At 40.5% G+C, this 27,094-nt stretch overlaps 1 protein-coding gene across 1 annotated transcript; it reads right to left on the bottom strand.

Annotated features, from left to right (window-relative positions):
• Positions 1–6,528: 6,528 nt before the first annotated feature.
• LOC141134114 (extracellular calcium-sensing receptor-like) lies at positions 6,529–26,873 on the bottom strand. Its single transcript, XM_073623699.1, has 6 exons — positions 26,749–26,873; positions 22,313–22,604; positions 18,211–19,029; positions 11,386–11,613; positions 8,757–8,880; positions 6,529–7,436 (listed from the first exon to the last, which is right to left on the bottom strand). Exons 1-6 carry the CDS (start codon positions 26,871–26,873, stop codon positions 6,529–6,531), a joined length of 2,496 nt encoding a protein of 831 aa, XP_073479800.1.
• Between the last annotated feature and the right edge of the window lie 221 nt (positions 26,874–27,094).

Here is a 27,094-nt window from a genome sequence, read left to right as displayed (position 1 = left end):
ACTGGGAGGCATGCCTGAGAGAACTGGGAGATTGCAGTCTGGGATGGGTCTAGAGCCAGTGGAGCAGACTGTGGTGGCATGGGCAGTGGAGAGAGGCAGCTGCAGCCAGGAGGGCTGGCAGGACCTGAAGATATGGTACTGGGCTCAGTAGCCACGTGGGCAGCTAGCACTGGGACTATCTTCTTTTTGCTACACCATAGGGGCCTGTCATCCCTGCCTGTAAGGGGCATCTGCTTTAGTCCTGGCTGAGCCAGTGTCTGGCCTACCTATCAATGCTAGCTGGTCCTGAAGAGTGAGATCAAGAATCAAGTAAAGTGCTGGAGGGTGAGATTAAGAGTTGTGCTGGAGATGGAAGTAAAGAGGTTGTATATACTGGAGGTATATAGTTGGTCCAATATACCTTTTCTGCAATCAATTGGGCATTTCATGAATATCCCATCCAATTTCAGCAGAATGGACCAGCCTGCTGCATAATTTTTTCACTTTGATTTGTGGAGTGTCTTTGAATTTGGCCCTCTGTACGTTGATATATTTTATTTCCATCAAATGATGTGGCATCCTTTCGTTCCTAACACATTACCCAATCCATATCAGTATAGACATCCAGCATGATATTTTTCCCTATTGAGATCTGATGTGTTTTCAAAGTGTTCCTTTTATTTTCTCCATGGATGTTGACTCTCCCAACCGTCCCAGATTTTACGGGATTGTCCCAGAGTTTAAAGTAGGTCCCGAGTTTCACAGATCTGGGCTGGAATTCCGGAGGCCGCTTCCACAACAAAATGGAATTCCAGGCCAGATCTGTGAAACTCAGGACCTACTTTAAACTCTGGCACAGTCCCATAAAATCTGGGACGGTTGGAGGAGTCAATATCCATGGAGAAGTAAAGTTTTCTTTACCAAAGATGAGCGGAGAAAAAACTAGTTCTCTTGGCAAGCAAATTCCACTTTGAAATACCACACTTTGGAATCAGATCGTTACATGTACGTGAAAATTCCAGTGACAATTTGTGCCTAGCTTGGAAGGTGAATGGGCACTTCTTAGGTGGTGGTGATTATTGAACCATTATTTATTTATTCACATATGGAGGATTCGTTTATATTGTGATATTTACCACTATCATTTATATTTATATATTTTTTGTCACAATTGTTTATGTGCATTTTTATGTGCATATGTCATAGAGCATTGTGCAATTATTATTAGGTTGATATTAGTGCACCATTATCATACATTTTATCACTTTATTAGTGTCAAATCACTTTTTGAATGGTTGCAGCTGATGTCATTTAGTATTTACAATATATATAACTTGTCAGGCAAGAGATCGTCAAAGCTGGGGCATGCGTGGCTTTTACAGAGAGCCTTATTTTGTGCCAATCTGACCAAAATGTTTCACACATCGTCAAAGTCATTGACGAATCAACAGCAATAGTGGTGGTTGTCTTCTTGGGACCTTGATTTTGCCAAGATAGTTGCTGAGATGATGAGACAGAATGTTACCCAAAGAGTATTTGGTCAACATCTACCATCTTTTCCACAAGAACCCTTGCCCAGTTTGTGACAGGCACAATTGGATTGGCCCTCCATAAAGGAACAATCATGGGATTTAAGGAGTTCCTTAGTAAAATCCATCCCTCCTTACCTTGGGGAGGGAAGTGGATGAAGATCTTCTGGGAAAAAACTTTTAACCGTGCATTGGCAGATCAGACCAATGATCCAAGTGTCAGTTAAATACTGCACAGGCAATAAAAGTCTTGAAACCATTTAGAACAGCTCCACTGATATCTCCAATTTGCGTGTCACTTACAGTGCTTATACAGCCATACATGTGGTTGCCAAGGCTTTGAAAGATCTAATAAATTGTTACAATATCAAGAATTTATATGTTAACAAAATATGTTCCAATATTTTAGATTTTCGACCTTTTGAGGTACTGTTTATTTTACATTTAAAAAGAAAAGAAAGAAAAAAATTGTGTTGTGTTACTTATTGATGACAGCAGAAATATACAAGCGGTTTATTGACTGAATCAATAAGATAAAACAGCAAACTATTAGGGCAGGTTATAACTAGCTAGTCAGTGGAAGAGATAGTTCACTAAGGGGTTTATTTTTCAACGATTCACTGGAGAAAGTCAACTGATGAAAAATTATACCCAAGTATTCATATCTGTATATACCTTCTGCAGCTCCTTCAATTATGCCTGCCTACCATTATAAGAGGCAATTTCCAACTCTTTTGGATCGTTTCAGATCTAGCTGCTCTCTCCCATTGAAACTTTGCTTGTCCAAATGAGGTTTGTATTTGTCTGAAAGCTAGCAAGATTGGAAGTTCCAGAAAAAAAAAAATCAATCAACCAGACCAAATGCATTGCACAATAGAGTTAAAGCATAACTCCATACTAGTAACCGGTTCACTTAAATGCCACCACTTCCCCAACACCATCCTGAAATAAAATACACTCTACTCCTCTGCCATTGTGTTTGACCACCTAGAGAAAAAAAACGAAAACATAAGTACTGCTTCCAGGTATAAAGGGAAATGGGACTCATTACCCTTCCTCCCATAATGCAGCACTGGGAGCTTAAGCAGATTTAAAATTGTTAAGTAGGGTGGAAAGAGATTTCTCAGCTATATGTAAGTTGGAGTTGGTACTTGGACAGGGCTTCTTCTCTCCATCCCCGGGGCTGAACAAAGTGGTGGGGATAGTGTATAGAAGGTAAATATATTCAGCTGAGGAATGGCATTTAAGAGAACCTGCTGCTTTGCAATGGACACGTTCAATATAAAAATACAAAAATATTCCTACACAATTTACGTGACATAGGGGTGATTTACTAAAAGTAAATAGATTGTGCACTTTGCAAAAATGCTGTTGCTCTCGAACTTTAGCTGCACCAACTTAAAGAGCTGCAGGCTGGCATTGAAAGCTGTTATAAATGTCATGTTAACCACTTGACTTCTGGAAGGTTTTACCCTCTTCATGACCAGGGGATCTTTTGCTATTCAGCACTGTGCTACTTTAACTGGCAATTGCTCGGTCATGCAACGCTGTACCCAAATGAAGTTTATTTCATTTTTTTTCACACAAATAGAGCTTTCTTTTGGTGGTATTTAATCACCACTGGGTTTTTTATTTTCATTATATAAACTAATAAAGACAGAAACATTCGAAAACAAACCCCATTATTTTCTACTTTCTGTTATAAAACCTATCCAATAAAAGCAAATTTCTTCATAAATTTAGGCTAAAATGTATTTTACTACATGTCTTTGGTAAAAAAAAAAAAAAAAAAAAAAAATCCCAATAAGTATATATTAATTGGTTTGTGTGAAAGTTATAGCACGTACAAATTCCACTGCCGCAACACAGCACTGTGTACTGTATTTAGCTAAGGTTTTTTTATTTATGTATTCTGCTGGATCAGCCTGGACCCCAGAACAGAGAATCCAAACTACCAAGCAGCTCCTTGGGGGGTAGCGCTACAATCCAGAGGTCCAACTTCCCTGTGCCAGCAAGTACACCAAACATCTCTTTCTGGATATACATTATATTGCCAAAAGTATTGGGACACCTGCCTTTACATGCACATGAACTTTAATGGCATCCCAGTCTTAGTCCGTAGGGTTCAACATTGCGTTGGCCCACCCTTTGCAGCTATAACAGCTTCAACTCTTCTGGAAATTCTGTTCACAAGGTTTAGGAGTGTGTCTATGGGAATGTTTGACCATTCTTCCAGAAACACATTTGGAGTGACCAAATGTGACTGGCCTGCACAGAGTCCTGACCTCAACCCGATAAAACACCTTTGGGATGAATTAGAGCGGAGACTGCAAGCCAGGCCTTCTCGTCCAACATCAGTGCCTGACCTCAGAAATGTGCTCCTGGAAGAATGGTCAAACATTCCCATAGACACACTCCTAAACCTTGTGGACAGCCTTCCCAGAAGAGTTGAAGCTGTTATAGCTGCAGAGGTTGGGCCAACTCAATATTGAACCCTACGGACTAAGACTGGGATGCCATTAAAGTTCATGTGCGTGTAAAGGCAGGTGTCTCAATACTTTCAGTAATATAGTGTATGTGTAACTGTGTTTGTGCTGGAAGCACACTTCATCACGTTCCTTAAGCGCCGAACCTGAGCTGTCACTGACAGCTCCTGGAATTGTACTAATGATCGGAAAGTTGGGGAAAACCGGCACCCAACCATGGGATTTCTGTGATTAGCCAATCACAGTGATCACTACTGTAAAAACCAGCCCCAGTACTGTTTATCCTCTATGAGGAGGAAAAGATGCATTGTATTTTTTTTCTCCTCTTTATATTAGGTCTGTCTACATTGAAAAAAGGTCTGCTACCACACCGGGAGGGATTCCCCCATTAACCTTGAATGTGTGGATGGGGAAATTGTTTTTTTTTTCTGTTTAACCAGCCTTATGTATGACCAGCCTTATGCCGCGTACACACGAGCGGACTTTACGGCAGACTTTGCCCGGCGGACGGGATTTGGTCGGACAATTCGATCGTGTGTGGGCTCCAGCGGACTTTGTTTTCTCAAAAGTTGGACGGACTTAGATTTGAAACATGTTTTAAATTAATCCGTCGAAATCGAGTCCAGACGAAAAGTCCGCTCGTCTGTATGCTAGTTCGACGGACAAAAAGCCACGCTAGGGCAGCTATTGGCTACTGGCTATGAACTTCCTTGTTTTAGTCTGGTCGTACGTCATCAAGTACAAATTCGATGGACTTTGGTGGATTGTGTGTAGGCAAGTCCGTTCATTCAGAAAGTCCGTCGAAAAGTCCGCCGAGCAAAGTCTGCCATAAAGTCAGCTCGTGTGTACGCGGCATTAGTGTCAGTTAGTGTTGGTGTTAGTGTCAATGTTAGGGTCAGTGTGTTTAAATTAGTAAGTTTATAGAACGTAAGTGTTAGCCTACATTTACACTGAGCTGAGCGTTTTTTAGCAGTTTTTTCAAGCGTTTTTTTTCGGGCACTTATTAGCTTTTTTTTAGCAGATTTGCAAATATTATAGGCGTTTTTTGTGCATTTTTCCATCTGAAAGGTGTGAAGTGCTGCTGGAAAAGTGGCGTAAAGCTGCTGTTTGAGCAGAAAATCGCACAACAAAATGCTTGATGACCTGTTTTTCAAGGCGTTTCCATTCAAGTCTATGGGGACAGAAAAACTCAAATCTGCCTGAAAAATAGCTCATGTACTTTTTGAGCGACAGGCGTTTTGCTACAAAAAAATCTGTAATGCCGTGTACACACGACCAGACTGGTCCCATGGAACAAATCCGTCGGACAATCCGACCATGTGTGGGCTTCATCGGACCTTCAGCGGACTTTTTCTGACGAAAATCAGACGGACTTTAGATTTTGAACATGTTTCAAATCTTTCCAACGGACTTGAGTCCGGTCGAAAAATCAGTTCGTCAGTATGCTAGTCCAATGAACAAAAAAGGACGCTAGGTCAGCTATTGGCTACTGGCTATCAACTTCCTTATTCTAGTCCCTTCATACGGCATCACGTTCGAAATCCCAGCAGCTGAATGTCCAAAAGGTACCCCATCAGGAGGGACGTTTCGGAGCATTCTAATTCTGTTCTGACGAATCGGAACCCACATAGCCCATCTTGTCAGCGGGGAAGAAGACACGTGAATGCTGAGGGGATTTCTAAGCCCTGGACCCGTGACGCGGCTATAGCAAGGCTCAGAACGGGAGATCGCCGTGCTCCATGTCAGTGGGAAGGGGGGTGTGAGGAGGGGGTCCTGTGTAAGTTCACCTTACAGATTTTTCTGTACATTTTTTTTAGTGGTGGTTCATGGTAATGGCGTAAAAATTTACAGAAATATAAAAAAAATTATATTCTTTGAGAGTCAAACAAAATCAGGAGATATCCATTAACATTTACCATCAAACGAAAACCTAATCTGTCTTGGAAAAAGAAAGGTATAATTCACCTGGATACTCTAAGTAGTTGCGATGATATGATATGCGATGATATGTACAGTTATAATATAAGCTGCAAAACTTGATTTCTGTGTTAAAATTTGTTTTGTCCTTGATCATTAAGGGAATAGGAAATATGGGAGAAAAAATGGTTTTCTTTATTACACACAAATCATGCCTTGCCCACAAGTCAAATTTTAAAACATTGTACCATAGTCTATTTTCTGCTAAAGCTCCTGACTAATTCTGTGCACACCAAGCTGCCAAATCACATTATTCCTACAGTATCTCTGAGCTGACCTCAGTAGGCTGATATCTTATTGGATGTGATGGGTTATTAGCATGTTGTACAATCCATATTGTTCTGTAAACATCTTTATTGAATAATGTTGATAAAGCAAAGTTATACAGATGGACAGTGAGGACATCAGAGAATATAAAGTGGCTGGAGCGGGAGCAAGATGCTCTAAATTTCATACATTTGCCAAGGTACTTTTACAGTCTAAGAAAATGGATAACAGTGACCTAAGGAAGCTTGACTCGTTAAAATAAAGAGATAAAGGAACACTCCATAATAGTTCTATTGTCTTCTGTCTTTTCTCATAAGATATTCTCTAGAGTTAATGTCAGGTCTGAACAAAATTATGAAACATTTAGGAAGAAACATACAGATGATCAGAGCCCAACTAGAGGTCAAGATGGCAAAAATCTCCATGGCTACCGTGTATTTTCCATGGGCACTATAAGATGCTGGGATATAAGATATCCATACACTGAGAAAGGCCAGCATGCTGAAGGTAATAAACTGGGCTTCATTGAAGCTGTCAGGGAGTCTCCGAGCCAGGAAGGCAACAACAAAACTAATGGTGGCCAGGAGAAATAGGTAACCTAGCATGGTCCAGAAGGCAATAGAAGAGCCCTCATTACACTCAATGATGATAAACATAGTTTTGCTTTGAGTGTTGTATTGCGGAAAAGGTGGAGCCATAAACAACCATGTCATGCAAAGTAGGAACTGGATTAAGAAGCCTACTAAAATAATCATATAAGATACACGAGGATTGGTCCATTTTTTTAGCGAGCTCCCTGGTCTTGTTGCCATGAAAGCAAATACCACCATAATGGTTTTGGCCAAAATACAAGAAATGCACAGAGTAAAAACCAAGCCAAATGCAACTTGACGTATAAGACATTTCTCTGGTTGAGGGTACCCAATAAAAGCCAAAGAACAAAGAAAACAAAGAGAAAGAGACACCAGGAGAAGACAACTTAGGGAGAAGTTGTTGGCTTTTACTATGGGAGTGGATCTGTTACGTGTAAAAAGTCTCAAAATTAATTTAGGAGCTATGGATGACACAACAGATATGGCTGCCAAAGTTGACCCTAATGGGTCATTGAAAGAAAGGAACTCAAGTTGTTTTTTAAGGCACTTGGATTTCTCCAGATTTGGCCACTCACTCCATGAACACTTCAGGCAATCAAGAGAATCTGCAACATATATGAAATAACTTACTGCATGCCTGTTTAGTTCCAAAACCTAAGCTGTTACACATGGAATCTGAACTTGTATGAGAAGAGATGTTTTAGACTGGTGCTAACTGGGAAACCAAAAAAAGGATATGTACAGTATAGTATATACAGGTATACAGGTGCATCTCATAAAATTAGAATATTGTCAAAAAGTTAATTTATTTTAGTAATTCAATTAAAAAAGTTGCACTCGTGTATTTTATGTAGATGCGTTACACACAGAGTGATATATTTCAAGCATTTTTTTTTTCATTTTGATGATTATGGCTTACAGCTAGTGAAAATCCAAAATTCTGTATCTCAAAAATATTGAATATTGCATAAGACCAAAAAAATAAAAGAATTTTAATACAGAAATGTTGGCTTACTGAAAAGTATGTCCATATACAGTATAGTATGCATTCAATACATGGTAATGGCTCCTTTTGCATGAACTACTGCATCAATGCAGTTTAGGTCAGACGAGTTTGCTGGCCAATCAAGCGCAGTGATACCATGTTCATTAAATCAGGTATTGTTATTTTTGGCAGTGTGGGCAGGTGCCACGTCCTGCTGGAAAATGAAATCAACATCTCCATAAAGCTGGTCAGCAGAGGGAAGCATGAAGTGCTTTAGAGTTTCCTGCTAGAGGTCTTGATAAAACACATTGGACCAACACCAGCAGATGACATGGCTCCCCAAATCATCACTGACTGTGCAAACTTCACACTGGACCGCATGCAACTTGGATTCTTCCTCCAGACTCTGTGACCTTGATTTCCATAAGAAACGCAAAATTTTCCACAGTCCGTGATGATTGAGTGTTGGTCCACTGTGTTTTATCAAGTCCAAAGTCAGCGCAGCCCTCTACCAGGAAATTCTACAGCACTTCATGCTTCCCTCTGCTGACCAGCTTTATGGAGATGCTGATTTCATTTTCCAGCAGGACTTGCCACTTGCCCACACTGCCAAAAGTACCAATACCTGGTTTAATGATCATGGTATCACTGTTTGATTGGCCAGCAAACTCGTCTGACCGAAACCCCACAGAGAATCTGTGGGGTATTGTCAAGAGGAAGATTAGAGAAATCATATTTTACTCAGCCATAGTGAACCAGAGAGGGCATTCACCAAACTGTTACCACAAGCCTGGAAGAACACGCTTGTCTAAAACATTTTTGTATGCTGTAGTATTAACAGAACCCTTTACTTGGAAACACCAGAACTCACTTCCGTACTTTCATCTTTTGGCAAATGCACTGGAGACCTGCTGCGGCTTTAGTTCCACTTTTAGCTTACCAGTTTGGTTGGAGATTTCTCCTTGTGGGCAGGGGACACACTGGAAGCAACACGCAGACTGTCCACTTCTAACAGCTTTTCTATATCCTGGTTGACAACTCTCACTGCATACTGACACAGGAACCTAGAAAATTAATGGACACAAGAACCTAAAAAATCAATGGAAATAAAATGCAGGTTTCTGGAATAACTCATATCCCAAAACAGAGAGGAGTAGGGAAAAAAGCATAGGTTTAATTTTTATCCACTCTGAAGGTTATAGGTTATTTTGGTAGATGCAAAACTCCAGGCAAGTAGCTGAATACGTACATGAAACAAATACAGTACATACTTATATTACTTACCAAAGGGTAAGTCCTTCTTTACAGCAAGCTTGTGATTTACACACATTTTCAACACTGCACGGACAGACAGTTGACATGTAGTACCTGACTAATGAATTCACCTTCCATGTATAGTAATGTGGTAATCAGGGAGCTGACCTAGGAAGACGTAGTGCTCAACCACTAGATAGCAGAGTGACTCCACTAACTTTAAGAGGTATATGTATTCTAGGAAAGGTTGGAACCATTACAAATCCATTGGGAGATAAAACAGAAAACATATGTTTTGTATGTGTATGTAGCTTGTTTGCTTCTATTTGCAAATTGTCCTGCAGCCATTTGTTGCTTGTGTTTCAGAGCCTTCATCCCATGCTACCACTTTGGTCATCTTCAACCAGCTACTTCTCCTGGTTTCAAGCAGCCTGTCCTTTAATGACATGGTAGCTAACATTCCCGAGCTTCTCTGTGAGTGGGCTCTGTCAGCATCCTGGGAAATTTCACTAGATCAGCCTTTCTCAACCCTTTCAACATAGAGGAACGCTTGAAATAAATTTCCAGTCCCAAGGAACCCCTGCTAAAAAAGATCTTTATCTACAACTCTTGATACATTAGTGTGATGGTCAGCGGGAAGAATTCTCCTTACACTTGTGGTCATTGGGAAGATGTACTCATTTATAGTTTGCCAAAAAGATTAATGGCGTCATTGGGAACTTATCTGAGAGGCAGAACATGCTCATTGCTCAAGGAACCCCTGGTAACCTCTGGAGGAACCCTTTTTGAGAGACCTTGCACTAGACTATCCCAGGACCTGCCAGAAAATGATTGTTCTGAACTAGGGCAGAATGGTGGTGAGGTGGAGCCACTGTAAAAAAAAAACTAAAAAAACCCCACAAGAAATTACTTCTCATAACCTCAGAAAAACATGTATTATTACCTCGGAGGTGGTAGCAGAGTCAGAGACTCAAAGTCATTTTAGGGTGTAAAGTTCTGCTTTAACTATAACTGGACAAAAACAAGAAGTTTTGCATTGTTCCTGAATTCTAGCTTTAAAAAGCAATAGTAATAAATTAAATTAGTTGAAAAAAATTGCAGATGTGAATTAAAAAATGCATTTAAGGACTGTGTCAATGGGCTTTCAGGCGAGTTTTGCATACCCATACAAGCGCATAGGAATGCAAAACCCATTTGAAGCAGGTCAAATACAGCTCAGAAGGAGGTCAACTGCAGATCAAGGGCACCTGTCAATGTATTTTAAATGATCTGGTAGCATCTCAAAGCAAAATCATGCCATCAATACAAGCATAAAGCCCTTAAACAAAGGTCCTTAAAGTGTTCAGCCACATTTTTTTCCCTAGTGTTAGAAGAATGAAGAATTGATTCATAGAATGAAGCAAGATTGTTTTTTTCTGCTATCCAAAACTCTGTTAGAAAATGTCCTCTCATTCCTGTCCAGTGGCAGCCAGTAAAAAACGGGCCCTTTTCTCTTGTCAGTAAATGCCAGTAACAGGAAAAGGTTGGCAGTAAAAAATATGACTATGACACTCGGCTCAGAACTGCGCATGCGCAGTTCCGGTTTGGGTTAGGCCGAGACCATCTCAGTGCCTGCTACAGTGTGTTCAGCTAGCACCAGTGAGGGTGAATCTGGCAGAGGCAGTGCCTGAGCATGTCGTGTGATGTCTTGTGTGCGGGTCTGCGGGATGGGAGCAAGGCAAGACGGGAGTGGGACTGTCAGTGCTGTTTGGACTGGAGTGGACTGAAGGGACCACCTGGCGTGGATAGAGACTGTCACTGTGACTCAGGAGGAGATGTGTCATGTCGGCGAAGTGTCATCATCACCTGTGCTGCTGCACACTGCTGTCAGTGTCATTGTGAGAGTCACATTCATGTGTGTGTGCCGCCCATTAGAATTTCTTGCCCTTCTGAGTCCTGTTCCTGAGCTACTTACTTATTATATTGAAAGTAAAATAAGAAATGTGTTTTTTTGCCTTAATATCTACCTTAAATCATATTGCTAATTGCATATTTTACTTGTTTGTAGACTAAATAGTGAAATTTGCACTTAGAACTGTAATTTTGTAACTTTTGAAAAGGCCAGTAAAAACTTGGCTGTGCCAGTAAATTGTGGGTGTCTTGTCAGTAAATTTCAATCTGGGAGGTTGGCAACACTGTTCCTGTCCTGCTCAATGTTTTACCTGTCAGGAAGTGACGGCAACTCAGACAGAAATAAAAACATCTGTTCTCTCCAAAATGAAGAATGAAAGTTTTTGGCTTAGTATGTGCCTGGTATTCACTTTGACCTTACTTACCCCTTGGTCTTCTGTGGCCCACAACAAAAGGCTGGAGTTGATGATGAAGACCTGACTAAAAGCAGCTGTGGTGTCATAACTTCCAACCTTGACCTGTCTTATAGTTCCTTCTGGGGTCATCTGCCAGTTTACAATGTCATAGATGGCTGGTGGGTCTCCATTCTCATCAAAGTAAAGCTCTCTCCCACTGCTCAAAGTGACCCTCACCCTCTTCATATAATACAGCAGCTGTACAATGAAGAAAAAAGGAGAATGTTGTTTGTATGCTTACAATGGTGTAGCTTTTAAAACACAATTATTTTATTTATACCATGCCACACATATACCACTGTACCAGCAGCATTATTTCCCTTATTATAACTAGGTAAAACTAAGTAGTAAGATTACAGCTATAACATATTGTTTTGCCCCTTGGCCTTTAAAGTGTAAATCCAGTTCAAACCCCCTAGGTAAACTATATACTGTACTTTCTCTGCTATGAAGAATTGACTGATTGTTTCACAATGTCCATTCTCAATGTAGTTCAGCTTTTCTCAACTAGGGTTCTGTGGGACCCCAGGGTTCCTCCAGAGGTTGCTTGGGGTTTTATTGGGCTGTGGCTGATTGACCTCCTATCTGATGGTGCCTGCATAGTTCCGTATCTAATGCCACTTGGCAGACCCAGCTACATGACACCAATGATCTTTTTAGCTGTCTACAAGGATGACATTCTGGCCACCACTTTAAGGGGACGTTCTTTCCACTGATCAACTAAGACCTCCAATGAATACATTTTTGCAGGAGTTCTCTGAGATCTGAATATTATTTCAGGGGTTCTTCTGACTTAGTCCCACCTCAATAGGAGGATCATCCTTCATTATATTCATTTGTCAGGAAGGTCATGTCGGCCTCAATGAATCATCTTGAACTCTCTCAGGTACATGGCATTACCTGGGCTATCTCATTGTAATAGTGGGCAAACCTGAGGTTTACATAGTTACATAGTTGGTGAGGCTGAAAAAGGACACCAGTCCATCCAGTTCTATGATGTATATGTGTGTGTGTGTATACAGTCAGGTCCATAAATATTGGGACATCGACACAATTCTAATCTTTTTGGCTCTATACACCACCACAATGCATTTGAAATGAAACGAACAAGATGTGCTTTAACTGCAGACTTCCAGCTTTAATTTGAGGGTATTTACATCCAAATTAGGTGAACGGTGTAGGAATTACAACAGTTTGTATATGTGCCTCCCACTTTGTAAGGGACCAAAAGTAATGGGACAGATTAACAATCATCCATCAAACTTTCACTTTTTAATACTTGGTTGCAAATCCTTTGCAGTCAATTACAGCCTGAAGAGTGGAACACATAGACATCACTAGACGCTGAGTTTCATCCCTGGTGATGCTCTGCCAGGCCTCTACTGCAACTGTCTTCAGTTCCTGCTTGTTCTTGGGGCATTTTCCCTTCAGTTTTGTCTTCAGCAAGTGAAATGAATGCTCAATCAGATTCAGGTCAGGTGATTGACTTGGCCATTGCATAACGTTCCACTTCTTTCCCTTAAAAAACTCTTTGTTTGCTTTCACAGTATGCTTCGGGTCATTGTCCATCTGCACTGTGAAGCGCTGTCCAATGAGTTCTGAAGCATTTTGCTGAATATGAGCAGATAATATTGCCCAAAACACTTCAGAATTCATCCTGCTGCTTTTGTCAGCAGTCACATCATCAATAAATACAAGAGAACCAGTTCCATTGGCAGCCATACATGCCCACGCGATGACACTACCACCAACATGCTTCACTGATGAGGTGGTATGCTTTGGATCATAGGCAGTTCCTTTCTTTCTCCATACTCTTCTCTTCCCATCACTCTGGTACAAGTTGATCTTGGTCTCATCTGTCCATAGGATGTTATTCCAGAACTGTGAAGGTTTTTTTAGATGTTGTTTGGCAAACTCTAATCTGGCCTTCCTGTTTTTGAAACTCACCAATGGTTTACATCTTGTGGTGAACCCTCTGTATTCACTCTGGTGAAGTCTTCTCTTGATTTTTGACTTTGACACACATACACCTACCTCCTGGAGAGTGTTCTTGATCTGGCAAACTGTTGTGAAGGGTGTTTTCTTCACCAGGAAAAGAATTCTTCGGTCATCCACCACAGTTCTTTTCCGTGGTCTTCCAGGTCTTTTAGTGTTGCTGAGCTCACCGGTGCGTTCTTTCTTTTTAAGGATGTTCCAAACAGTTGATTTGTCCACACCTAATGTTTTTTTCTATCTCTCTGATGGGTTTGTTTTGTTTTTTCAGCCTAATGATGGCTTGCTTCACTGATAGTGACAGCTCTTTGGATCTCATATTGAGAGTTGACAGCAACAGATTCCAAATACAAATAGCACACTTGAAATTAACTCTTGACCTTTTATCTGATCCTTGTAAATGGGAAAATGAGGGAATAACACCCACCTGGCCATGGAACAGCTGAGCAGCCAATTGTCCCATTACTTTTGGTCCCTTAAAAAGTGGGAGGCACATATACAAACTGTTGTAATTCCTACACCGTTCACCTGATTTGGATGTAAATACTCTCAAATTAAAGCTGAAAGTCTGCAGTTAAAGTACATCTTGTTCGTTTCATTTTAAATCCATTATGGTGGCGTATAGAGCCAAAAAGATTAAAATTGTGTCGATGTCCCAATATTTATGGACCTGACTGTATGTGCTTATGTCAATAGTACATTGTATACCTCTGTATGTTGTGGTCGTTAAGGTGCATATCTAATAGTTTTTTTTTAAACTATCGGTTCTCCCTGCTGATACCACTGCTTGTGGAAGAGAATTCCACATCCTTACCGTTCTGACAGTAAAGATCCCTCTACGCAGTTTAAGGTTAAACCACTTCTCTTCCAATTTTAGTGAATGGCTGCGTGTCTTTTTAAATTATCTTTCACTGAAAAGTATTTTTCCTATGCCAGGGTCACCAGTACGGTATTTGTACATCAATATCATATCCCCTCTCAAGCGTCTCTTCTCCAGAGAGAATAATTTCAATGCTTGTAGTCTTTCCCGATAGCTGAGGTGCTCCAGTCCCTTAATTGGCTTTGTTGCCCTTCTCTGAACTCTCATCCTTTCTGAAAACTGGTGCCCAGAACTGGACAGCATACTCAAGATGCGGCCGGACCAGAGTCTTGTAGAGTGGGAGAATTATTGTTTTACCTCTGGAACGAATCCCCTTTTTAATGCATGCCAATATTTATTTGCCTTTGCTTGCAGCCACCTGGCATTGTATGCCATTGTGGAGCCTGTCATCTACTAGGACCCCCAGGTCCTTTTCCATTGTAAATTCACCCAGAGGTTCTCCCACTAGCGAGTAACTTGTGTTCGTACACCACGTCTACAGGCCTTCCTTTATCTAGATGGCAGCTCACCTCTTCATAGAAGGTTAATAGATTGGTCTGGCAAGAACAATTCTTCATGAATCCATGCTGTTTACTACTAATGATACTGCTTTCATTACTAAAATCTTGTATATAGTCCCTTATCATCCCCTCCAATAGCTTGCATACTTTGATGTTAGGCTAACTGGCCTGTAATTCCCGCGGATATATATTTGTGCCACGTTGGCTTTTCTCCAATCAGCTGGTACCATTCCAGTTAGTAAACTGTACATACAAATTAGGAACAATGGTCTTGTTAACACCTGCCTGAGTTCCTTAACCACTTCAGCCCAGGAAGATTTGGCTGCTCAATGACCAGGCCATATTTTGCGATACGGCACTGCGTCGCTTTAACTGACAATTGCACGGTCATGCGACGCTGTACCCAAACAAAAGTGACGTCCTTTTTTTCCCACAAATAGAGCTTTCTTTTGGTGGTATTTAATCATCTCTGCGGTTTTTATTTTTTGCGCTATAAACAAAAAAAGCAACAATTTTGAAAAAAAACAGTATTTTGTACTTTTTGCTATAGTAAATAGTCCCAATTTTTTTTAAAAAAAGCTAATTTTTATTCTCAGTTTAGGCCAATATGTATTCTTCTACATATTTTTGGTAATAAAAATCGCAATAAGCATATATTGATTGGTTTGCGCAAAAGTGATAGCGTTTTCAAAAAAGGGGATAGATTTATGGCATTTTTATTATTATTTTTTTTACTAGTAATGGCGGCGATCTGAGATTTTTATCGAGACTGCGACATTATGGCGGACACATCGGACACTTTTGACACATTTTTGGGACAATTGTCAATTATACAGCGATCAGTGCTATAAAAATGCACTGATTACTGTAATAAGGTCACTGGCAGGGAAGGGGTTAACACTAGGGGGCGATCAAGGGGTTAACTGTGTTCCCTGACTGTGTGTTATAACTGTAGGGGGAGGGGATTGACTATAAGAGATGACAGATTGTGGTTCCTAGCTATCTGGAAATTACGATCTGCATATCCTCTCCTCACAGAATAGGGATTTGTGTATTTATACACGTCCCTGTTCTGCCTCTTGTGCCCGCGATCGCTCGTGGCCAGCGGTCTTTCAGACCGCCGGTCACGAGCATTGGCACCCCCGCAGTGCGGCGCACGTGCGCCTGCTATCCCACTTAAAGGAGCCACTTAAAGGATTTCACTCTTACATTTCTTATTGCATTCTTTTTAATGTTGGAATGCTGACAATGAGCCCTTAGCCTTATATTTTTTGAAGGTCTTTTCTTTTGCTTTTATATGCATTTGTACATTGGAGTTTAGCCACCTATGATTTATTTTGTCTTTTTTAAACGTATTTCCTGTTGGAATGCACTGGCCAATACCTTTATTTAGTATGCTCTTAAAGCACTCCCATTTTTCCTCTGTGTTTTTTGTTCCTAGAATATTATCCCATTTAATATAATCTAGAAAAGAGTTCAGTTTAGGGAAGTTGGCTTTTTTGAAATTCTTTGTACATGTATTACCCTTGGGTTTCCTATTTCTGTGATTTATGCTGAAACTAATTGACCTGTGATCACTGTTTCCTAAGCTGCCCAGTATTTCTACATCCGCACTCAGGTCTGTGTTGTTAGTAATCAGTCGTTCTAGTAATGCATTGTTTCTTGTTGGTGCATTTACCATCTGACCTAATACATTTTCCTGCAAGACATTTAGGAAATTGCGAGCCTTAGACGTCTGCCCAGTCTATATCTGGATAATTAAAATCCCCCATTATAATGACATTTGTGCATCCCTTGACAAGTGGGTGTGTCTTAGAGAAGATCTCGCCAGCAACGAATCCCCTATTGCAGCAATGAATCTCCTATTGCAGGAAATACATGAAATGTGAGCCAGTTACATAGGGAAGATGGTTGGGGGAGGGGACAGTGGCAGCTAGTGCTCTATTTTTTTGGAGCGAAGAAATCACCTGACCCCCTGTTTATTCGGTCAGTCGATCGGTCATTCGGTCAAAGCCCCCCGTTGCTCAGTAGGTCGATCGGTCAGTCGGACCATCAAAAACCCCACCCCCATCGCTCACCCATCCATAAGCCCTGCACTTACCCCATCCAGGCCATAGGCTTTGGCTGCTTTCCCCTGCGTCTCCTCTTCTACGCCTCCCCCCTGCTCCCAGCCAATATGATACTTCTCCTCTTTGCAAATTGGGTCCTAAGACCCGCTTCCTGATTGGCTGGGAGGAGAATCAGGAATGCAACAATGAATATGTACTTACTTTTTTTAAGCCAATTAAAGACTCAGGCTCTAATCACGTGCTTCAAAAAAAAACATTATATGTAGATTAGGGGCCGGGCACATGGATTAGGGGGGCGGTGCCCGTGGACCCCTTATGGAGTGGCTGCAACTGGGAGGGGTGGTAGGGTGCATTCTGTAAACCAACAGGGTATGCAATACATTCTATTAACCTTCCCAGTGAAAGTTTTCAAAATTGACAGTGGCTCTGTTTTAAAACGGAAAGATCATTATTAACAGTAAATGACAAATAAAGCTTTGTGCAGCAAATTGTGCAAAAGTTTTCCTTTAAAGAATATGTACATCTAAAACATTTTGTTTTTGTTTTTATTTTTTGGGGTTTTTTTTTCGTCCATGCCCTGTTTGGGAGATTTCCTTTCATTTCCTTTCTCCTCTATTCCTTTAATGGTAACCACTCTAGAAATTTGGCTTTCCCAACACTTTCTGTCTTGGTGACAATGGTCACCAGGATATCTAGAGAGGCAGAGTCCATCTAAATGGTAAAGAGACAGAAATAAAAATGTAGGAGGGCTTTTAATACAAAATGGCATCTTACATCAACCCTAGAAGATCATTCAGCAGTAACTCCAAGAACATCATTCAGTATACTTCCTATACATCCAGAATATCCAACTGTACTAAATTAGAAAAATCTATGTATATCTTTCTGCGCTAAATGGCCATTCATCTACACTATCTGGCCAAAAGCATGCAAACACCCTTCACAAGGATTCAGTTCAGGGGTTTCCAGAAAAGGGTACTATTATTTCAGCATTTAGGGCAATTGTGTTCTTTAACCCTGTGGTAACAGGTTTGGGAAGGTTCTTTTCTGTTCCACTAAGTGGTCTGCGCAGAGCCCTGACCTCAACCCTCTTAAACACCTTTGGGGTGAATTGGAATGCCAATTGTGAGACAGTTATTTGTGCCCCACATCTGTACCTGACCTCACAAATACTCTTCTGGCTGAATTGGCCCAGACACACTACAACATTTTGTAGAAAGTCCTATCAAATGAGGGGAGGCTGTAATAATGCCCATGGTTTTGTATAGTTCAACAATCTAATATAAGGTAATGGTCAGGTGTCCACATGCTTTTGGCCATTAGTGTATATATTGAAGTACTAATATGAGATTACCTGCCAGGAGGTAAAACTGTGCATATTTGCACAACTTCCATGAGAGAATGGACCTCCAGCTTTGTGGCAGTTTTGGAGATCCTGCAAAGCTTTGGCCACAACATGAACTGCGGTGTAGATATTGTAGGCCACCCGTAAATTGGAGACATCATTGTAGCTGTTCTTGACACTGTCTAGACTCTCTTCTCCAGTGCAAACTTTTTCTTGGATTAGCAAATTCTTACTATTCAGAAACTTGCAGCTGAATGCTTCCTCCCAAAATGACTTCACCAGGTTTCCTCCCAAAGTCATATTAGGATGGATCTTGTAAAGATATTGAGGAAACCCTGGAATGCCCTCACTGTAAAAAGCAAAACCAACTGTTCCAACAAGGAGATGAGCAAAGGCCCCCATATTCTGTAAAGTAGTTGTGGACCACCCTTCACTGGCAACAAATGCTTTTCCAGTGATGTTTTGTTTTGTCATTTCATCAAGAATTGGCAGCAAATCAAGACCAGGAGCAAACACAACAATAATTCTGGCCACTGACTGCTTTATAACTTTGACAATTTGTGGAGCATTGCGATCTTGCTTGCTGGTCAAAATATTCTCGGTGAAGGCCACACAGGCTCCAGCCTTGGTAATCTCCTGTTTGACCAGCTGAATTCCTTGTTGTCCGTAGTCATTGTCCACCGCCAGAAGACCAATCCATATCCAATGAAAATGCAAAACTAGATTAGCTAGGCCCTTGGATTGAAATGCATCACTTGGAACAGTTCGAAAGAAGGAAGGAAATTTTTTACGGTCACTCAAGAGGGAGCTTGTGGCATAATGACTGACCTATTCAAGAAAAGTTAAGAGAAGTGAATTCCTTCATGTGCTTTAATTTGCATTAATATTACCATTAAGTAACATCAAGTATGCCATTTACCGAGACATTGTGATCTTCGGTTGGCAATAAAAATTGGCTTATTTTAATAACTTACATAACTCTGGAGAGCCCTTGGTTAAAAAGTAAATGGAACCCTTTCTGCTGGAAGCTTGGCAGAGTACCTTCATTTACCCTGAGCTGAAAGCTCAAACAACGTTATCTGCCTTCCCAACTATCTTCTGTGAACTACAATAACTACAGAATCCCCACCCCCACCCAGTTTATGGAGATGCACAGAGTGCAAAGTTTATGTAGTCCAAATCAGGAGTGCAGACTTGAGTGACAACACTGCTTTCCCATAGAGACTGTACAATACAGATAGTAAATGTTGTCCACCCCATTACAGTGCTTTACTGGCATACTGCAAGGGTCAACCAGTAATATTGAATACATATTGCAGCGCTATTAGAACATTAATGGCTGGGCTGTCTGTATTATTGGAGTTGTCATAACTTTTAGGTGTGTGAGGAGTGGAGAGTAAAAACCTAAACCAATTCCCCACCCACTGTCCCTGTTTTTCTTTATTAGCCGGGTTTACCTCGAAAATGGTTAAATTTTACCTGTCCCACATTCTCTGAGGGTTTTGGTTAGTCAGATGCCCTTCTGGACCTTTTGACTAAGATAGGTTTTAGAATGTGCTAATAAAAATTTGGCGTTTAGGTGATACCCTTTTACTGGCAAACCTGAGTTACTAAAGATGCAAGCTTTTTGGATGTCTTTGATACCTTCCAAAGGCTTTAGAAAACTCTACTGCTACCAGCAAGGAATGAGCTTAACGTTTGGTCCAAACGTAAGTCTGGATCGAACACTGGCTGTTTGGACATTTATCCCAAATCTAATTGTTTAGGGCGTTCGGCATGGGAGAATGTGACAGATTGCGGCTGTCAATGGTTGTTAAGTAAGCATTGGGTTTAAATGGGAGAAATCAGAGGGGTCACTTCAGTGCCTAAATAGGGGTGTTTGGCCCTATTTGGGCAATAATTTACAGTATGTCACCACTATCCTTATTCTTTCCTTTACATAGCTGAAGACAGCTCAAGGAGATGTCATTTGGCTTTGTGTAACATTGGGAACGGTCATGTGTGCTGAGTTTCTTTTTTTCTTTCGGCGAGTCTCTGAGAGGCGGGCATTCTGAGTAATGTAATGGATTTGTGCTGAAAGTGTTGCACCTGCTAATTGGGACGTTGTAATAGAGGGCCAATACACCTCTCTTTTTTTCACATACAAGGAATAATCAACCCGTGTGTGAGCACGTGGGGATATTATTCTCACACGCGCCATCAGCACCAGCACTAGGTTTTTCATACACTTTTGAAGGCATCCTGCACTTTGCAGAGGGTGCAACACAGAAGCATGTTGTAACAGAGGGTCAAACACCTGTTTTTTTTCACATATAAGGAATAATTACCAAGTGTATGAGCATGTGAGGATATTATTCTCATACGCGCCATCAGCACCAGCACTAGTTTTCATTCACTCTTTAAGGCATCCTGCACATTGCAGAGGGTACAACACACAAGCACCTATCACTTTAATTAACGTCTTCTTATCCACTTTAAAGGTATCTTAAACTGCACTTTGTAGCAGGTGCAACACTTTCAGCACAAATCCATTACATTATTTTTTTTGTTATATTTATATATATATATATATATATATATATATATATATATATATATATATATATAGTTTTTAACTTCTGAACACATTTGCAGGACTTCAAGCACCTTAATTAGGTCTCCTTAAGAGGAATAGCGCCACACCTACACCCTCCCCAATCAATACATTTTTACTCCATCTAGGTGGTAGTATTATGTAGGGGCAGCAATTCTCTATTACTTATACATTTGTTAATTTTTTTACCTGCCTTGTACATTTCGTGGCGCAGTATCACACATAGTTCTTCATTCTGAGTAATAATCAATTTACAACGAGGGACATTTTGTTGGTGATTTTTATGTTTCTAAGGTCAAGTGTTTCAGTAGGGTTTTTTTTTTAGGTTACATTTTCTTTTTTTTGTAAATGATTCGGGGTACTATGTACCCTATATTCATTCATTAAGTGGGTGGGGGTATATGGGCCCCCCCTTTTACTAAATGTTAAAAATGTTCCATATTCTGATAATCCCCCTGCCAGCAGATCTCCACAACCACTGGCCAGGGTTGTGGGGAAGAGGCCCTTGTCCTCATCAACATGTGGGCAAGGTACTTTACCAGGCATACTCTGATGTTGAGGACACATGGCCTGGTATGGTTCAGAGGGGTGTCCACTCATCTCCCCTATCCTGTCCAGGCAGATGGCATGCTGGGATTAAGGGTTTGATATGGATTTCATGGGGGTCTTCGCACTTTGTTTTTCATGAGATACCCTCTTAAAATTCATACCAGAGTCTTTTAGGGGAGACTATATGCAAACTTTTGTTCATTTTTGTTTACAATGTGCTACTCAAAAATGACAGTTACAAAAAAAAAATAGCAAACACACCCCTCCAAAATACATGAGAGATCCTTGGAAGAGTCTGTGTGCTTTTTTTTTTGGAAGAAGCTGACAATCTGGCAAATGTTATTTGCTGACAATTTTAAAACTGTTTTCTTTTGTAAATGTCAGTGCTGTTGTAGCACTTCCTGTATATTACAGAAACGTGTCCTTCGCTATTTGTTTCCACTTGACCCTCCCTTCTAGATTGTAAGCTCTAACGAGCAGGGCCCTCTGATCTCTCCTGTATTGATTTGTATTGTAAGTGTACTGTCTGCCCTCATGTTGTAAAGTGCTGTGCAAACTGTTGGCGCTATATAAATCCTGTATAATAATAATAATAATAATAATAATTAAAAATATTGATTCAATATAGTAAATATATTTATTATACTTATTCGTGTTCATTTAGTACTGATGTAGGGACCCCTTAGAACTTCCAAAATGTATCCTTTTAAAGTTTTATGACAAAATAAACTTTTTTGGCCTCTCAGCCTTTTGACTGGTACTCCTGTTTTTTTCTATTACTCTGAGCAAAATATGCTTGAATACACAACTTGAATACTGAACTTGAAAGATTCTGGCTCTGGCACTCAAGAAATAGTGAAGTCAAAATATCAGTGTGATAACCAGGCAAAGCTGTACAGAGTTGTATTCTCTTTGTATGGCTTCCCTTTACACCAGCCAAACTTTTTTTTACAGAATACAGCGTGTTACCTGAGGGTAACGATAGAGCCCCAGAATATTGGCAACAGCTATAGAGTGGGTGGAGGAAGCGGAGCCAATAAAAGCGCTGAGAGGAGCATTGTGTAGACATTGATAATTGGGGATGGCCACATCGAGTCCAGTTAGTACTTGTAAAGTTGCGGCTGTGTTCACAGGTATCACCCCACAAGTGTCATACCACTGGAGCCCCAAGGTTATATTGGGTAGAAGGTCCTCATTTCTGTTTATCTCTTCTACGGAAAATAACAGGGCTTGAAGCTGCTGGAAATAGCCAAAGTGAAGCCTTGTGGAAAGAAAAAAAATGTTAACATATGTAGAAACATTTATGAAGGGTTAATGCCTGTGTTAGAGATATGTGCATATCTTGTATCAAGGAGTTGGTCATGGCATCAACTTAAGGAGGGGATATATAGTTGTGCTCATAAGTTTACATACCCTGGCAGAATGGTTTCTTGGCCATTTTTCTGGCAGAATGATTTCTTGGCCATTTTTCAGAGGATATGAATGATAACACAAAAACTTTTCTTTCACTCATGGTTAGTGTTTGGATGAAGCCATTTATCCACTGTGTTTAGAAACCACCCAAATGACCCTGATCAAAAGTTTACATACCCTGTTGATTTTGGCCTGATAACATGCACACAAGTTGACACAAAGGGGTTTAAATGGCTATTAAAGGTAATCATCCTCGCCTGTGATCTGTTTGCTTGTAATTAGTGTGTGTGTATAAAAGGTCAATGAGTTTCTTGACTCCCGTCAGACCCTTGCATCTTTCATCCAGTGCTGCACTGACATTTCTGGATTCTGAGTCATAGGGAAAGCAGAAGAATTGTCAAAGGATCTGCGGGAAAAGGCAGTTGAACTGTATAAAACAGGAAAGGGATATAAAAAGATATCCAAGGAATTGAGAATGCCAATCAGCAGTGTTCAAACTCTAATCAAGAAGTGGAAAATAAGGGGTTCTGTTGAAACCAAACCACGGTCAGGTAGACCGACTAAAATTTCGGCCACAACTGCCAGGAAAATTGTTTGGGATGAAAACAAAAACCCACAAATAACTTCAGATGAAATACAGGGCTCTCTGAAAACATGTGGTGTGGCTGTTTCAAGATGTACAATAAGGAGGCACTTGAAGAAAGATGGGCTGCATGGTCGAGTTGCCAGAAGAAAGCCATTACTACACAAATGCCACAAAGCATCCCACTTACAATACGCCAAACAGCACAGAGACAAACCTCAAACCTTCTGACACAAAGTCATTTGGAGTGATGAGACCTAAATTGAGCTTTTTGGCCACAACCATAAACAATTGTTGAGAAGAGTCAACAAGGCCTATGATGAAATGTACACCGTTCCTATTGTGAAACACGGAGGTGGATCGCTGATGTTTTGGGGATGTGTGAGCTACAAAGGCACAGGAAATTTGGACAAAATTGATGGCAAGATGAATGCAGTATGTTGTCAAAAAATACTGGAGGAACATTTGCATTCATCAGCCAGGAAGCTGCGCATGGGATGTACTTGGACTTTCCAACAGAACAATAAACTAAAACACAAGACCAAGTCGACCTGTCATTGGCTACAGCAGAATAAAGTGAAGGTTCTGGGGTGGCCATCTCAGTCTCCTGACCTCAATATCATTGAGCCACTCTGGGGAGATCTCAAACGTGCAGTTCATGCAAGACAGCCCAAGAATTTACAGGAACTGGAGGCTTTTTGCCAAGAGGAATGGACAGCTTTACCATCTGAGAAGATAAAGAGCCTCATCCACAAATACCACAAAAGACTTCAAGCTGTCGATGATGTTAAAGAGGGCAATACACGGTATTAGAAACTAGGGTATGTAAACTTTTGATCAAGGTCATTTGGGTAGTTTCTGTTGTCATTATGATTTAAAAAGAGTAAACAGAGTTGACTGATTAAAAATGGCTTCAGCCAAAAACTAACTATGAGTGAAAAAAGTTTTTGTGTTATCATTCATATTCTCTGAAAAATGGCCAAGAAATCATAAATTCTGCCAGGGTATGTAAACTTATGAGCACAACTGTATATATAGATATATATCTATCTATATATATCTATATATACCGTATTTATTGGCGTATAACACACACTTTTTTCCCCTTAAAATCATGGGAAAATCCCCGCCGATCCCTTGCTGACTGTGAGCGGAGGAGTGAGTGCCGCCGACATACATACATAGCCGAGTGTACTCGGCTAGGTTCGGCTAGCTCCGCTCACAGTCACGCCCAGTCTCGCCCTATGATGGACATAACACAGGGACTGGGCGTGACTGTGGGCGGAGCTAGCCGAGCCTAGCCGAGTACACTCGGCTATGTATATATATCGGCGGCGCTCGGCTTCGCCCACAGGACTACGAGAGGAGCCGAAAGCGGCCGAGAGCCGCCGAGATATACAGGACCGGCTCTGTGTATCTCGGCGGCGCCATATTTAAAAACTGCAGTGACACTGACAAGTCTGCAGTGTCACTGGGCAAGGCTGCAAATGGCACTGAAAGGCTGCAAATGACACTACAAGGCTTGAGATGGACACTGATAAGGCTGCATTGATGGGCATTTAAATGTAAGTTTTATTCCTTAAAGAGTTTTTTTCCTTAAAATTCCCTCCTAAACTTGGGGTGCGTGTTATACGCAGATAAATACGGTATCTATATATATATATATATATATATATATATATATATATATATATATAGATATCTATAGATCTATCTGTCTATCTATCTATCTATCTATCTATCTATCTATCTATCTATCTATCTATCTATCTATCTATCTATCTAATTAATATAAACCTTTCAAACTAAAATCTGAGAAGCCATTAAATTTTGTATATAGTAGGTGGATGTTTTGTAGGTAGAATTGACAGAAAGGACCAAAATTCAGTTCTGACAGTATTACTTAACCACTTCCCTACCATGTATAGTCATATGACGGCGGCATGAACCCTCTGTCCCATCGGGCCGCTGTCATATGACGTCTTTTCTTCCTGAGCCTCTAGAGGGCGTGCGCACGCCTGCTGCGTCACTAGGCACCCGATGTGCGTGGCCGGTGGCCTCGATTGCCCATGAACACAGCAGGACCGTGGATCTGTGTGTGTAAACACACAGATCCATATCCTGTCAGAGGAGACCGATGGTGTGTTCCCAAAACAGAGGAACACGGATCGGTCTCCTCCCCTTGTGAGTCCCCTCCCCCTACAGTTAGAATTACTCCCTAGGAAACATAATTAACCCCTTGATCACCCCCTTGTGTTAACCCCTTCCCAGCCAGCCACAGTTACACAGTAATCACTGCATTTTTTATAGCACTGATCCCTGTATAAATGTGAATGGTGCCAAAATAGTGTCAAAAGTGTCCGAAGTGTCCGCTGCAATATCGCAGTCACGATAAAAATCGCAGATCGCCGCCATTACTAGTAAAAAAAAATAAAACAATAAAAATGCCATAAATGTATCCTCTATTTTGTAGACACTATAACTTTTGTGCAAACCAATCAATATACGCTTATTGCAATTTTTTTACCAAAAATATGTAGAAGAATACATATCGGCCTAAACTGAGGAAAAAATTTGTTTTTGTTTTTTCTTATTGGGATATTTATTATAGCAAAAAGTAAAAAATATTGTGTTTTTTTCAAAATTTTTTCTAAATTTTTTTGTTTATAGAACAAAAAATAAAAAACGCAGAGGTGATCAAACACCACTAAAAGAAAGCTCTATTTGTGGGGAAAAAAATTATCAAAATTTGATATGGGTACAGTGTTGCATGACCACACAATTGTCATTCAAATTGTAACAGGGCTGAAAGCTGAAAATTGGTCTGTGCAGGAAGGGGGTGAAAATCCCCTGTATTGAAGTAGTTAAAATACATTATTAGGATACTGTTTTTCAGGAATAAATAGTCAACTTTTTTGGTTTTAAATTTGATTTTAAAAAAATCTATAAAAATGCCAACCTGGAAAGCTAAGCAAAATAACTAGTATTTCTAAAGCAAAAGGGTAATTGATCTTGGAACACCTATATTATTGATATCAGACCTTATACCCAACTATCATCCAGGGGGTGTTTACAGAGGAAGGGACCCAAGTAAAACAGCATGTACCTATATCTCAAAACATTACCAATTTCCTAAAGAATCCTCAGCTCTTCCATATCTTTGGTGCCCATAAAGGAACTGGAAAGCGGTTGAAGTTTACATGCAAGTTGGATATCTTCTGCTCAAATGACCCAGTAAGGAAGACTTTTATGACCAGCCGAAGACTATTTCATCCTTGAACTACAAGCATACAAAGCTTAGGCAATTTTGGTATATGTGTTCCGCCTCCATTTCAAGCATGCAAGCACGGGTGATGGGGTAAAATCTCATACTTATGTAATAAGTACATTGGCCTGAAGTGGTACTTACAGTGTACAGGTTGGAGCAGGAGGTCTTGAAGTGAATGAAAGATACTGGTAGACATCAGCAACACGAACCGGTAACATGGCTCCCAATATTACATCTCCTGGAAGTACAATGCCACTAAGCCCCATGATATGCATTCGACAATGGGAGTCTTCACTGTAAAAAGCTGGAATAAAGGGGGTAACGAAAAAGGCCCAGAGACTAAAGTGTAACCTTACCATAATTTAGGGACTACCTGTCAACAAAATGAATAAAATGGGAATATTCCAGACAAACATGAATCATGATTTATTTACATAGTCCTATTTTAACAAGGTAGGTAGTTTTTGTTTTCTTTGGCTGTCAATTC

This window comes from Aquarana catesbeiana, linkage group LG03 (genome assembly GCF_042186555.1).
Source record: "Aquarana catesbeiana isolate 2022-GZ linkage group LG03, ASM4218655v1, whole genome shotgun sequence".
NCBI lineage: Eukaryota > Metazoa > Chordata > Amphibia > Anura > Ranidae > Aquarana > Aquarana catesbeiana.
The sequence above is the reverse complement of the archived record's forward strand: the minus strand, read 5'-3'. Positions and strand labels throughout refer to the sequence as shown.

Excerpts from the sequence above, each read along its gene's own strand:
- LOC141134114 (XM_073623699.1), bottom strand. The coding sequence starts at position 26,873 with ATGGGGCTTAGTGGCATTGTACTTCCAGGAGATGTAATATTGGGAGCC. Across the intron at positions 8,881-11,385 it reads GGGCCACAGAAGACCAAGGG|GTTCCTGTGTCAGTATGCAG; the intron begins GTAAGTAAGGTC and ends TTAATTTTCTAG. Across the intron at positions 7,437-8,756 it reads AGAAATCTCCAACCAAACTG|ATTCTCTTGATTGCCTGAAG; the intron begins GTAAGCTAAAAG and ends TATATGTTGCAG.